The following is a 14,863-nucleotide window of genomic DNA, read 5'->3' on the forward strand; positions in this document are numbered from 1 at the left end:
TGATACTGAGCTTTATGTGTGAAAGCACCTAACGATCACATCTAAATTGCACCTACAAAGCAGGGCCTAAGGAGCAGAGAATAAAGAGCTGTGTAGGAGAGTAGTGCACATAGCTTTAAAATAGTAACACATTCAAAAAAACATGTTGACGTTGGATCTAGAGCATGTACTTGTACGCAAGGTTTATACAATTGTTTTGAAGCACAGTAGTCACAGGGGGGTGAGGATAGAGATTCCCCTTCAATTTTGCATTGGGGAAAATGTCAAAGACAGTGCCTGTAAATTCCTGTGAATAATGCTGTGAAAAGAAATCTGGCATCAACCCAATTTATATGTGTGAGGCAGAATCTTTTGGGAAGCCCTCCCTCAGCAAAGATTGTTACCAAAGAGAACTGGCACAGAACAGAACTTACCACACAGATTCAACTAAAATAATATTTTTTCTTTCCTGGTATCAAGTACTTAAATATCTTTAAAGACATATTAGCATCTCGCTTAATCTTACTGTAAGCCACTTTTTACCAATGAACACCTCACCGCATGCTGAAACCAAGACAGGCATTCCATCTCGAGAAAAGCTGAATCAGCTGCATCATCTGACCCAGTTTTTATTCCAGTGTAATAAAGAACTGTATCCTCAGGTCACACACACCCACCCAAGAGCAGCAAAAACTGCCACATGCAGTATTATCACTGCCAGACCAGTTCTTACAAAGTTGTACCATGTAATTTTGAAAAGATTTGAACACAGAGATGAGTTTGTGAGATCAACTATTGCCATGTAGTTCTTTTAAATCTTGAGAAAAGTTCAGAACACGTACAGAGATTTAACAACACAGGAAGTATTAATGAAGTATTCAGGAGACAGTTTTATATGTTGCAAACATTTTAATGATTACTTTTGAGCTTACACATTGGGTGTTTTTTTTAAACTTCAAACTGCAACAAGTTAAATAAATGTTTATAATATACAAAGAAAATACAACCAAAAGTAAAACTTGCTTTAAGTGTGCCTTGCACTAGGAACCAGTGTTTTTTAATAGCTTTATTGTTGAGCTGCACAAACACACTTAAGGATTTGATCTTTATAGCAGGGCATTTGAGAAATCAAAATATATTCCCACTTGAAAGAAGAAAAAAAAAAAAAGAAAAGGTTGTGCATGATTATATGCAAAAACCCACTAAAATACTCCAATAGTGCAGGCACCATTAAAAAAAAGAAAAAGCTGGAGATGCCCATTAACTCTAAGTTTTAAGGAAGCAAGTTTCTGACCAGTTAGCTTAAAGCCAGCAAAACGGGGATCAGTGATGACAACTGTAGTGTACAAGGTATTAAATGACAAACTTTACACAAATACACTGTTAGAAATTTGTATCAGTGAACACTGAAAATCTGATGATCTGTTCTTTGGAACAGTCAAACAGAACCACCTTAATTTCCAGTTGTGCAAGCCCTTGAAGCATCACACAGTGTTCTGTGCCAATTTCTTGCTGGCTGTGTAGTTACAAGGATTTACTTTGTCATTAGCAGCTAACAAACTTATTCCACATGTTCCTAAAGCCTCACAGGTGAAAAAAAAGGCAAGTCTCATCAGAGCACAGCGTGGAGATCATATTTTTTGCACACAAACACAAGAGGCTTCGCTAGTATCAAAAAACACTTTCTCGTGTCTCACGTGGCAGGCAGCGGCTCAGTTGAGATGGAAGCCTTTCTCCATTGTAGCAGCGAGTAGACGCTCTCTCATTATCTCCTCGGAAGAATACTCGGGCAACTTTAGGTAATGCACACACGTGTTCACAGATGGATAACTTGCATCTGTAGCATCAACCTGAGGAAATGAACAAACATTTTCTTACCCCGGTTGTTCATCACACTTGATATGGAAGTTCGAAGTTGTGAGGGCCCCTAATTCATGGCATTTACTGCATATGTAACAGCAGTTGTCAAGAAACAGTACCATCTGGAAAGCTACAGACCAACTTATAAATATGTTTACTTTATACGTACATTAATTCTTCTATATTAAAATATGAAGTCAGAGAACAGACCTGAAACAGAGCTTAGTACTGAATGCTTAGCATAATGTTGTAAGTTAAAAGCCAAAGAGAAAAAAAAATATTAAAATATCAGTGTTCTTTCTTAGTGTAGCAACAATTATGCTCAAAAGCGAAAATAGTGGTTTGAAGGGCGACCTGACAAAGCCATACCTTGCGTACAACAGTGAGCCGGGGATGTAGGTTTGCCAGTCCTCCTGGTGGGAGTGTTGAGCAACCAGTAGTGAACTGGAGAAAAGCCTTCCGTTCATCTGAAGACATACCACACAAGACTCTCACAAAGCGAAGGAATCCAGGGCTTAAAATAAATTAAAATAATGAGTTACGACTACATTATAAGAGAGTGTGTTTTTTAATTTCTCTTGAAACAGTACAATTACAATCTTTAGTCACATCTTGGGTATCTTGTGGATGAATGGGTAGAGAAGATGACAGAGCTCAGACCTATTCTATGAGAAGAATCCGACTGACTATAATCTTAAAACTTTTCCTGTAACACTTCTGCAGTATAAAGCCACTGCAATTTATGTATGATTTGATTTCTATCTTGTTAAAGACCGTCATGTAAAAAAATAGGAAAAATGTAAGACTACAACAGATCTTCAAAGAACGCTCCAGATACTACTACTGCCTTCACCAAGAGCAGCCCAGGGAATAAGGGGGAGGAGAGGGCAAGAAGAAAGTGCTGCCTGCTGAAACACGTCCTCGGGTATTGGGCACTGTAATCTCAGCTGCATCGTCGCATGCAGGGCAGGGTCAAGAGAAGACTCTCTCCACACAGCATCTTGGACTGATTAGGATCCTTCAACACGCTTATACTAACACAGTTGCAGAAGTCATTTGTACCTTAGTGCTACCAAACATGACAAACAGCAAAAACACCCACAAACCCTGAAACATGGAGACCACCTCCTGATAGACAATCACCAGTATATTTGTTCCTTGCATAGTACATTTTCTTTTTTAACTACACTTGACGAGAAAGAAGGGACAAATAACTATACCCGACTGAACAGAAATTATATGAAACTAAAAAGTGCTATGTTTAATAGTCTGTATTGGTTAGTTGCCATTACATTTCCACTAATTGTTCACATTTTAGTATTTTAAGTTTTCTTATCCTCTCTTATCACAAAAACACCAAGTACCTTCTAACCTATCTGTTGTAACATACACGGCTATTTTATGTAGTTTTAGACAATCACTTGCTCTTCAGTGACCTCCAAAGCTATCCAATTTGGTGTCTTCATCTAACAAACATTCTGGACATTTTATCACTTAACTTTTAGCTGCTATTTTAAAACCACTTAGAATATAAGTACCTATCTCGTGTATATCCCAGTTTAGGTTCAGTATAATTGATGATATCCTCAGCTGCCCAAGAAGGTGATTGATTTCCACAAAGAATCATCTGAACTTCTTCATGGCTGAAGGAACTCAGCTTCTCCATTGGGAAGACTCTGTTGAAGCCATCTTTAATTTACACAAGATACAGTTATAAACATGTCAAACGCATGTTTCTAAAATAACATCGGCATTTCAATTATATTTTATTCAAACCAGAACCAATCAACAGTTTCTTAATTAAGGTAAAACGGAACCTCTTCATGATTAAAAACGGCATAAGTAATGCTAGGGTGTTATGAAATTAATATCTTACCTACTGCAATCTTAAAAGTTTGGTTTTTGAAAGCCATTCTATGCCACCACTTTAAAACAGCACACCTCAAACACCGATTACTCCACCTAGTTGCATATACATTCTGCCATATTTAAAATTACCTCTGAATGCCTCCATCTGTTTCTGTATACCAGTATGCATACAGAAGTCAAACATGAGATCTACATATTCCTCTGCATTATCCATTGTTACAGTCTGCAAAGACAATAGATAAATACTTGTTAGAATTCACTTTGCATTAGAGTTACTGCTGAGACAGTAAAAATTTAACTGCTGTTTGAATTGTAAAGGTAGCTTGCTTCCTTACCTCATCTTCACCACCTGGCTTGAGATCCACAGCTGTAAACCCATATACTTTGGACGAAGGGCAAAACTGAAAATTTAAACTTCAAAATACAAAGATAGTTACTGACTGGAAACAAGTCTGCTCCTGCTTTTGCAAATACACCACATTTATCAACTGCACCCCCTACACCCCAAAGCATCTCACTATGTTTCAAACCACTGTGGATCATCTTGTATATACATGAGCAGTGCTGCCACAGTACAGAACTACAATTAGTAACAGACTACACAGATAATACAGGTTTCAAATCTATGGCATGCAAATTGTGTACTCACCCACTATTTATTTGGATTTGATAACCCTTGACAATTTCATAGAGTTTGATACCTTTAAGTTATCAGCTTCAAACTACTCAAACCATTTAAGTCAGTTCACAAACTCAAAAAATTCTTTACATAAGTTTCCAGCACTACCAGTTATAGTGCCACTGAACATATTAGACATTTAGGCCCTTCAATGGTGCTACTTGCTTTCTCTCTGTCACAATCCACGCTACAGTCCCCAAGGCCATAAGCAATTACTGAACTCTGACTACGCAAACTCAATCCTTGTGGCATAACATGATTTTAACAAATAACCCATAATATTAACAGTCGAGAAACTGTTGTTGGTTCAAAAGAAATAATTTAAAACTACAAAAGCTGACATCCTGACCCAAGTTTTACACAGGTACAAACACTTTTATGTCTTTACCATTTGCTAATTTATAGCAAATGTTCTGTTTAACATGGATTCAAACACAGCACTGCGTGTCTATTAGCACAAGCTGAAATTTCAATCTGTCTGCTTGAAAAGCTCTCCAAAAAACTTGATAAATTTCAGTAATTATCACAGCAAAGAAATTACCGATTCACATGTCTCTTCAGGTCTTTACAAGTATTTGGGTGTTTCTGAAGAGTCATACAGCATTGCAGCACTGCCACATTTAAGCTTAGACATTAGGAAACTGAGCAAGTGAGAAGAGAAAATCCTCAAACTAGGGAACAAGAATATAGCTACAGATGGCAAACCGGATCCTGCTGCATCTCTAACGACTCCCCCTTGCAACGATACTATTTAAAATAAAGAAATCTTCATTTTTAATTATATGTGTTAACATTTGTGCCCAACACTACACTGCTTGCATATTTATAAATAAATATGAAAACTCTTACCCCAAATCCTCTATGCTAAGTGGAGGCCCCGAACCTGATGGATTCTTCAGCATTAATTCCTGTAGTTTTGTGTTCTTTTCATCTTCTGACAGACTTTTGTTGCTTAGAATTTGGCGCCTTTTAATTGCAAGGTCCTTAATTTCTTTTAGAAACCTAGCTCTATGTGGATTTACTAATTCAAAGTCTTCCCATGTTAAAATCCCATTAAACCAGGCAGGAGGTTTAGGTTTTGGCGGATCAAGAATAAATTCTGATTTGGAGTCTTCTTCCAGACTTCCCACTGACAAGGAATCATGCCCTTCTTCTGTAGAAGCCTCCGACTGACTTTCAGTACAGTGCAAGTCTCTGTCACCCCGTGACTCGTATATCAACTTACTCATGTTACTTTTAATGTCCCCCATACACATGAGTTTAAAAAAAGGCTTAGAAATGGGTAAATCCACAAGTCTATTGTCCTGAATACATTTAGCCAAGAAAATTCCAAGGAAATGAAAGAGTTTGGTTATTCTTTCAAGTTCATCGCTATCTTGTGGGAATGGTGCTGTGAAGAGTCCACATGATCTCTGTACATAGTAGCCAGGGGGTTTCAATCCACCACCAATATCAACCTGAGAGACACACACAAAAAAAATGACATTGCTAAAGATGTATTTTATTACATATCTGTGCTGTTAAACTTACACTCTACTGCTCTGTTAAAAAAAAAGAACAGATAAGAAAGCAAGCTGTGGAGCAGGGTGACCACGATAAGTGGCTGCTCACTGATCATGTGTTCTTCCCTTCCTGGATATCTAGCTTATTTGTCTTTTACTCAAGTATTCAGTCTAAAATGTAAAATGAAATATACCTGACGAGACTCATCATCTGGAAAATCATCATCACAAAGCCAAGCTCCCAAATCTGTCCTCTGAAATTCTGCTGCCACCAATGCATAAAATTCCAAGGTAGGACCCAGGCCTGTTCCTTCCTCCCCTAAAAACTCAACCTAGAAAAACATACGGAATGTTAAAAATAAAAGAAAATCCTAGTGAAACGTTCAGTGTAGATTAGGGAACAGGACATTCAATATCCCAGCCAGTACATTAGAAAAAGCTATCTAACCTCGCTCTGCTAGGCAGATATGCTTTACCTCTAGAACAGATTTTCTGTCTGCATGAATCTGCATGACATTTTCTGCCCATTCCATCAAGGATTCACCTCGCGGAACTTTCACTCTTTCATGTTTGAGGCGCCCAACCCTGAATTCTCCCGGATCATCACGTCGCACTGTGCTTGTGGTCCTTGTCCGTTCAACAGTGGCTTCACGTCTGTTCTGTAGCCATACAATTGCTCTGGAAAAAACCAAAACCCAGTTGTTTAAAACTTCAATGTCTACCAGCATGAAAACTTTAAAGTCAACAAGGTAACTGTTTCTTGGTGACAAGTACTAATTAACCTTCTAATTTTTTTTTAACTATATACCAAAGTATTTCTCAGAAATATCTGAAATGCCCAAATATGGGCTGCTTTGTATTTTATGAGTTTAGCAAACTAAATAGTTTTTAATTACTATGAAGGGATAGCCGTAACTTCTGATGTAATAGCACCAATGAAAACATACAGTTCTCGATCGGAATCACTATAGTTTTCAAATTACAGTGGAACGAACACAGGGCAGCATTTACTGTAGTACTTTCTAACCACAGATGCTCAAAAGCGTTCATATACACTTACTACAACTTCTGTTATGTACTGCAAGGCACTTGGTCAGTTTCAATGGGGTGATGTACAAGTTTTACTGCAAGGTTTACTTACATGCTTCTTAGAGAAACATAGAACCGAAGCTGAAGTGCAATCATACCCGTATAGACCCATATCAGTGAAGGAAGAACAGATGCCTTGAACAGCAGTACTTACGTGAAGTCAAAGTTCAAAATTCTTGTATGTATCGTCATGTATACAGCAATAAACTTTCTACAAAGCTACCATCTGTTGGTTGGTTTAGAAGTGACAGACACAGAGTGTACCTGCCCATGTGCCTGTACACAGAGTTCATACAACGTATCTGAGTTTTAAGAACTATTTCCAGTATTTTAAGAGCTTAAGAAAGCTCTTTACTTACCAAGTAAATACCATGCAATGTTTCCTGAAGGATCTCTTTAAAACACAGTTTTTCTAAACCACTACATTTTTTCAAAACAAAAACCAAAACACCAAACACACATGGTCCAGTTTTCTTGACCATTCTTCCATAGAAGTGCAATGTTTCCATATTAAGATTTAAACTTTGCTTCTCTTCCTTTTTCTTTCTTCCTAAATGCCTCATTTTACACTCTTCATGAGGCATTTCTACTGCGTATTAGACACAACAGTAATTTTTGCAACTCACTGTCTACACTTTTCTTCATCTTTGGAAAGCAAAGCCAGCCAAGAAAACCCACAAAAACTAATTAATCCTTCTAATTACATAAAAGTAAGCTGGCAAAAAGGTTTACATGGCCTACATCCTCTCGATGCAATCACTCCTGCAGTCAAAATATTAAGGATTCCTAGGTAACGGAACACTTTAGGGGGTATGCTTAAATGTTTTCATGTCTGGTTTTGTTAGTTTAACACTAACTTAGTGTTAGTAAACACTAACTTTCAAAATAGCATCTTTTTGCTAGATTTTTTTTTTTTTGCTAGATTTTCTATTTTGTGAAGATTTTAGTGAATTAAAAACAAATGAACCAAAACAAACAATCACTAAACCATTGTAGGAACTGTAAAAGATATGTGCTTTGGTGTATGTTTTCAAAAAACACTTAATTCACATTAATTTTCAGAATGCTTTTAATTTTGTTTCTTATTCCTTTATGCAATGAACCGGAACCCAGTTGAGTTACTGCCTGGTATGATAACCTAGCTAGAGGTACACAAGCAAGTCTTCAGCTGAAGTTGAAAAATTAAATTTCTTCAAAGGAATTTCCTGAATAATATCAAACAGAAAGTAGGCTACTCATCATAAGTCTCTAACACAATGAACAAAAAATGTTTCAAGTGTCCAAAAGTCTTTCTGAAGTTTTCCATCTTCTCTCCTTTTTTTCTGCTATCCAAAATGCTTTACTTTTGGCAAGCAAAATCTGTTGTGTTAGGATAAGGTGATTCTGTGATTTAGCAATTAAAAAATATTATAAAAAAAAAAGAAAATAGTCTTAATTTTATTTTAGTATTATTATTTTTACCTTGACGCTCCAAATGCTGTGCATGTGAAGTACAACTGTCTTGTTTCAAACGGAATTAAGAAAGGACACTTGCTCGTTAGCTGCTCACACCAGTCTGGCAAAGCTCCACTTGCTAGTGCCAAGGGCTCCTGTAGTTTAATGCAAGGGGGGGGAGAAAAAAAGAAAAATAAAAAAAAATAGTGTGTCTGATATCAGACTCAGGTTGTCCCAACAACTTTGCAACTAAGTACATAGACACCTCATACACTCAAGTACAGAGTTTTCACCTGTGCTTGAGCAGGTTTCTTCCTTCTCAGCAACTGCCACTTTTTTTTTTTTTTTTTCTTCTTTTAAATGCTATGAATGAGAAGTTCAAGAGTGGACACAGGGTGCAGTGGCACAAACACACTAAAAGCTGTAGTAAATCTCTGGGATATGTACTACTCAAAGCCCTGTGGAGAGATCTGAGTATACCATTACCGGGGGAGAATTACCTCTGAGTTTTGCCCCAGAGTGTTTAGGTACCACCTCCTCAATACCAGAAGACATGAAAGAAACTTGGTGGTAGTAAAGATGATCCCCACTGAAATATTACTATAGTCCCTTCTAAAATACAAGTATAATTAAAAAAGACTGCAGAAATTATTACTACAAAGATATTCAGGGTGCCTGAGCAGCCTTTAAAAGAACACGAAAAACTGAACTTATTTTTTAATGAATAATTAGGGCAACTTAACTGTAATGAAAAACCCAAACCACTCAAAAATCACACAAGAGCCGAGCAAGTCAAGAATCTTCATCATCTTTAAATCTTTCTTAAAGAAAATGTAGTCCTACCGAAGAACTACATCTTAAAGTTTTCCTTTTAACACACCTAACTGAGCTGGTATCAGGAATATGTTTTCTAAATGCTAATTTTGAAAGCTTTATGTGGAATTAATAAACAATAAAATGTTTGTAAACCCTAACACAATTAATTGCCTTTGTTACAATATCATCATGCAGACAAACATACAGCACATGGTAACATCAGTATTTGGTGCAGAAAAAATATTACTCTTCATAACCAAAAGATACAATTCTATTACACTTTTTCTCTTGGTATGCTTTTATTCAGACTAGCCTAGTCTTACCAGAATATACTCATCCAAAATATAAGGAAGTAAATACCATATGAAATAACTCAGAAGTTCAAATGGCAAAAAACCTAATAATTTAAAACAGTCAAAGGAAGAGTATAACAGAGTCTTAAAAACAATATTTCATATATATATATATACATTAATATAATACCTCAATTTGTTGCAGAATTTTTGTAGTAATTTTTTTGCTTGTGAATTCATCTGGTGGGAAGTTAAACTGAGGATGGTCGTCTCCTTCTGAAAATATCAAGAGAAATTTTTTTCCTTTAGTTTGTTTTCATTAAAATGTTTAAGCAGCTCTGGTAGATGACTAACTTACCTTCTTGAGAAGTTCGTGCTGTGTAAGGGTCACTGGCAACTATATACAAAATGCGAAGTAACTGCAGAACATCTTCTACTCCACAGGAGTTCTGCCCACTACCAGCTTTGGCCTGAGGTTGTTCCTTTGCCAAACTAAGGATATCAGAATTTTGAAGAGTAGAAATGGACCCTTGACTTAATCCAGATTTTGATCCATGTTCACAAAAATCCTGTAAAACACCCACAATTGTTAAAAATGAAAACTGCATGTGTATCTGTGGGACTGTGCACTCCGAGTTAATAGTATGAAAAATCAGAATGATTTCTGTGTTTAACCTCAATGCTTAGCTAAATTGTAGATTGTTCAAATCACGGTTCAAATGCGTTTTAATACAACTAGATTTAACAGAAGACATTAAAAAAAGCAGCAGCAAAAACTAAACTTGATATTGGCATGTGAACATTCAACTTTCCTATCCATGTCATATCCCTCCTCCAAAAGAATCTTTAAAGCTGCAAAACAAAGCACACAGCCATTCATAATAAAAAAGTCCGGATGCAGATATATACCTTGTATGCAGCTATGAGCTGGGAACAATTTCTGTTTTTCCTAATACTTTTATTAGTGCCGGTTAATTTCCAGTGGCGCAGGAAAGCTGAGTCTGCATTCTTCTGCAGGTAGGTTATCAAGTCATTCTTTGGTAATTCGTCAGTGCCAAGGTACTGCTCCACATGCTCTACTGACCAGCAACCCTACAACAGGAACCACCAAGTGTTGGTTTTTCCTGATTGTAAAGTCTTTAAGATTTCACATGCATTACATATTGCCTTTTTTAAAGGAGCATGCATTTACAAATATACTCACTCATGTCCTTTAGGTAATTGAAAACTGTTAGTTTTTTTTAATGTAGCATTTCAAAAACTGCAATAAGATTTGTTTTGTTTTTGTTTAAACAGCCATAAAAACATACACAAAGGCACAGAAGTCAGTCTTACCATTTTTCCACTTTCCTTCTCTTTATCAGAATCCTTCATTTCTCTGTACATGATTCTAGATATCAAAACAATGAATTAATATTTCATACTCAGAGCACATCCTCTAAATTCCGAAGTTATATATTGACTTGTTAGACATCAATGACATTTAGATAACGATGTAAGCCAACAGTAGCAGCTGCTCTTTGCTGCACAGAACATCTGGGATACCCTGATGCAGCAGCAAAGTTCTTAAACTTGTATTTAAATTTCATTATGTTGATATTTTTCTTGCAAAGTATTTAATTTATGTTTCCTTAAGCAAGGTCAGAGTAATCAAACAACCCTCATTGTGCAAATTTCCCAAACCAGCTTTAGGTTCTTCATTACACAGGCACCAGCTCTTGGAAATTTTGAAGTTCTAAGGTAGTTTGCTGTGTATTACCTTAGGAGATACATACATTCACATGTATTTCTCATGCTTTCTAACTAGAAAACAGTATTGTTACAGAACACAATTTTTGGCACAAGACAACTCAGAAAACAGGTGCAACACATGAGCACTGCTGAAATCTGAAATCCAAAGTTAAAAAACCTGCAACCACCTTACTGCAGTTCTTGCTTTCATATAAGTTATTTTTCTAGTATGACAGAAGTTACATTGGTGTAGTAAATGGAAAATACACACGATCGTATAGTCTTATAATTTCTGTCTATTACTATAAAGCAAGTAAGGTCAAATTAGGGTAGAGTGAATAGCTGAGGTTGGAAGGGACCTCTGGAGACCTAGTCCAATGCCCCTAAATCAAATGTTATGTTTGAATGGAGTTTCCTGTATTTCAATTTCAGGCATGTTCTTCTTGTCCTTTCACTTGTTGCAACAAAAAAGAGTCTACGCTCTGTCTTCCTTATCTTCTCCCATCAGGTGTTCATACACATTGGTGAGATCCCACAAGCCTTTTTTTACTCCAGGCTAGACAGTCTCAGACCCTCTTTGTACGACAGATGCTTTAAGCCCTTTAATCATCCTAGCAGTCCTTTGCTAGATTCACTCCAGTGTCCATGTCTCTCTTGTACTGAGGAGCCCTGAACTGGACACAGCACTCCAGATGTGTCTCACCTGCGCTGAGCAGAGGGGGAAGACCACTTCCCGCAGCCTTCCTAATGCAGCACAAGATGCGGCCGACCTTCTTTGCTGCCAGGGTGCATAGCTGGTTCAAGTTCAACTTTATGTCCACCAGGACCCTCAGCATCTTTTCCGCTAAGCTGCTTTCTAGCCAGTCGGCCCCCAGCCTGTACCAGCACATGCAGTTATTTCTCCACAGCTGCCAGACTTTGCATTTGCCTTTGTGGAACTTCATGAAGTTCCTGTCCGCCCATTTCTCCAGCCTGATGAGGTCTCTCAGAATGGCAGCACAACCATCTGCTGCAACAGTGATTCCTCCCAATTTTGTTTGTCTGCAGGCTTGCGGAGGGTCTGCTCTGTCCCATCATACAACTCACTAATGTGTATGTTAAACAGTACTGGACCCTGTATCAACCCTTGGGGTACACCACTAACGACTGGCCTCCAGCTGGACTTCATATCAATTAATTATTAGTTTGTCAAGGAGGGAGAAAGTGTTGAAAGCCTTGATAAAGAAAATAACATCTGCTGCTTTCTCGTCATCTTATCACAGAAAGCTATCAGACTGGTTAAGAATTATTTCCTCTCCATAAACCCATACCACCTACTCCAAATCACGTTCTTGTCCTTCATTGTTTGAAAATGGTTTCCAGGACCATTTCCATCACCTTTCCAGGGATGAAAGAGAGGGTGACTAGGCTGCAGTTCCCCAGACCTTTCTCGCCCTTCTGGGAGATAGGAGTAACACTTGCTTTCCTCCAGTCCTCAGAAATGTCTCCCAATCACTGTGACCTTTCAAAGATAATCAAGAGTGGCCAGCACTTGTGAGTGCATTCCATTGGGTCCCATGGACTTGTATGTCCTGTTTCTTCAAGTGTTCCTTAACCCTTTGCCCTTCACACCCCTCACCAGATTCAATTCCAGATGGGCTTTGGCTTTCCTAACCCCATACCTACATGCTGGGACAATCTCTCTATAACCCTTCTGGGTCACTTGAACCTTCTTCTACCTCTTGCGTGCTTCCTTTTTATGTTTTTAGTTCTGTTGGGAGTTTCTTGTTCATCCACGCAGGTCTTCTACTGCCTCTGCCTGACTTCCCCCACACTGGGATGGATTGTTCCTGAGCGCGGAGGAAGTGATCCTTGAAAAATCTATCATCTCTCCTGGACCTCTCTTCTCTCTAGGATTATATCCCCAAGGGATTCTTCCAAGCAGATCCCCAAGCAGATGAAATTCTGCTCTCTTGGTCAATTGCTTGACTTTTGAAATATTATTAACAAGTCACAGTTGAGCATTACAGGTTATGACTTTTTTTGTTTTGTAGTCACAGAACTATCTTTAAAACCATTAAGAACATCCTAACATAAATGCAAGAAAAACTAATTCTAGCATTGCTTCCCACAGAGGAGAAAAAAAACTTAACATTGTTTCACACCCATTTTCTAATCAGTCACAGCATTCTCTGTACAGAATAGCAAACTTCAGAGCTTACGTGTATGTTGGCTCCCAAATACGTCTAAGTTTGTCGGATTTCACATTGCCGTTACAGGAAAGCTGTAACAATTTCTGTACATAGTAAAAGATAGTAGATCGAAAGTTTGTTAGGGGCAGTTCTACTTCTCGAGTTGTTCCAAGACCTGAAACTTTCAAGGTGAGTGCTAAACGTGGCGAAGGCATGCACTCAACCTCTTCCAAGAGTTCTGAATGAGGGGTACCTGCATGCAAAAAATCATTTGAGAAGCTGTTAATACAAAATATGTAATGCATGACAAGTTGGCTGAAACATAATGAAGTAGCTCAATAAGGAAGCATGAAGACTTCCTGCACACATGCCAAAGAGATGATACTGAGTTGTAACTATCAACTATATCTAAGGGCTGTAACTGCAGCACTTCTCTAAGTAAAACTAACAGGAATTTTTGAAATCCCTATTGATGCTCATGTCTTGATAACTTCTCCTTTAACATTATCACAGCACATGCATTCTTCTTTTCATACACAGTATCTTCCTCTTGCATTAACTCGTTTAAGTTCATCAAAATCAACAACGGCTCGTTTCTATGTAAGCTAACCCTACATGGTCCTTTCTGTAATCAACGCTGACTGCACCCACACTGCTAAACAAGAACAAAGCGTGGAGCAAGATCAGGTGTTATGCTGCTGGTCATACAGACCACTCAATTACCATATTAACTTTCCCCTTGCCTCTGCTTTGGACTGTTTCAACAAGCCGTCTCCAGTCAAAGCTATTCTGGGTAGCTCAACACACAGATTATTCCTTGCAGACGTAGCAAGAGATTTATCACTAATCCAAGTTAAATTCATTAATATGCCTATTTTACACAGCATTTAATTTACTTTCCATCAATAATGCTTTGACCTGCAGAGTAGATTAAATTCTCATTCAGAGAAACCCACACAGCCACAAAAGCATGTTGTACTGGTTAATAGTAATTGGATCCCCACAGCCCAACAGGCCCTTAACAGCGAGTCTCCATCCTACAGCCATATCAAGTATCACAAATGTCTTGTCAGCATACCTGGTGGAGGGATTTCAAGATCAGTTGTCTGTTGAACATTAGTACGACCAGGCCTTGGGTCAAAAGCAGGAACCAGAGCAGAAAACTGCCGTTTCAATACATAATCATCATCCCATGTTCTTCTACGGCCTCCTTTGGTTTCATACTCCTCCTCTTCCTTAAAAAAAAAAAAAAAAAAGAGAGTAGTTATTTTTTAGATTCTGCTACCAAGAATCATTTGATCAAAAATTTAAAAGTCAGGGAATACAGCAGTCATGTAAACTAAAATTGACACAAATGATATCAAAGCTGGCACATAACAGTATTAGTTCCATTTAACTGGTCAAGCAGGAATCAAGAGAATTATTAAAGCCACACACATA

The 14,863-nt window shown here is 37.8% G+C and overlaps 1 protein-coding gene across 1 annotated transcript in view; it reads right to left on the reverse strand.

Moving 5' to 3' along the window:
- Positions 1 to 874: 874 nt before the first annotated feature.
- The window catches only part of HECTD1 (HECT domain E3 ubiquitin protein ligase 1), a 65,771-nt gene continuing 51,782 nt past the window's right edge, over positions 875 to 14,863 (reverse strand). The window contains exons 28-42 of the mRNA XM_082484893.1: positions 14,502 to 14,658; positions 13,454 to 13,676; positions 10,857 to 10,911; positions 10,431 to 10,613; positions 9,880 to 10,090; positions 9,712 to 9,797; positions 8,440 to 8,567; positions 6,366 to 6,567; positions 6,084 to 6,221; positions 5,237 to 5,844; positions 4,044 to 4,122; positions 3,838 to 3,931; positions 3,378 to 3,528; positions 2,209 to 2,353; positions 875 to 1,829 (exon numbers count right to left, since the gene is read on the reverse strand). Of these exons, the coding sequence (XP_082341019.1) occupies positions 1,692 to 1,829; positions 2,209 to 2,353; positions 3,378 to 3,528; positions 3,838 to 3,931; positions 4,044 to 4,122; positions 5,237 to 5,844; positions 6,084 to 6,221; positions 6,366 to 6,567; positions 8,440 to 8,567; positions 9,712 to 9,797; positions 9,880 to 10,090; positions 10,431 to 10,613; positions 10,857 to 10,911; positions 13,454 to 13,676; positions 14,502 to 14,658 (2,598 nt within the window). The 3' untranslated portion in view covers positions 875 to 1,691. The remainder of the gene's footprint in view (positions 1,830 to 2,208; positions 2,354 to 3,377; positions 3,529 to 3,837; positions 3,932 to 4,043; positions 4,123 to 5,236; positions 5,845 to 6,083; positions 6,222 to 6,365; positions 6,568 to 8,439; positions 8,568 to 9,711; positions 9,798 to 9,879; positions 10,091 to 10,430; positions 10,614 to 10,856; positions 10,912 to 13,453; positions 13,677 to 14,501; positions 14,659 to 14,863) is intronic.

This window comes from Vanellus vanellus (genome assembly GCF_965231255.1).
Source record: "Vanellus vanellus genome assembly, chromosome: 6".
In the NCBI taxonomy this organism is placed as follows: domain Eukaryota; kingdom Metazoa; phylum Chordata; class Aves; order Charadriiformes; family Charadriidae; genus Vanellus; species Vanellus vanellus.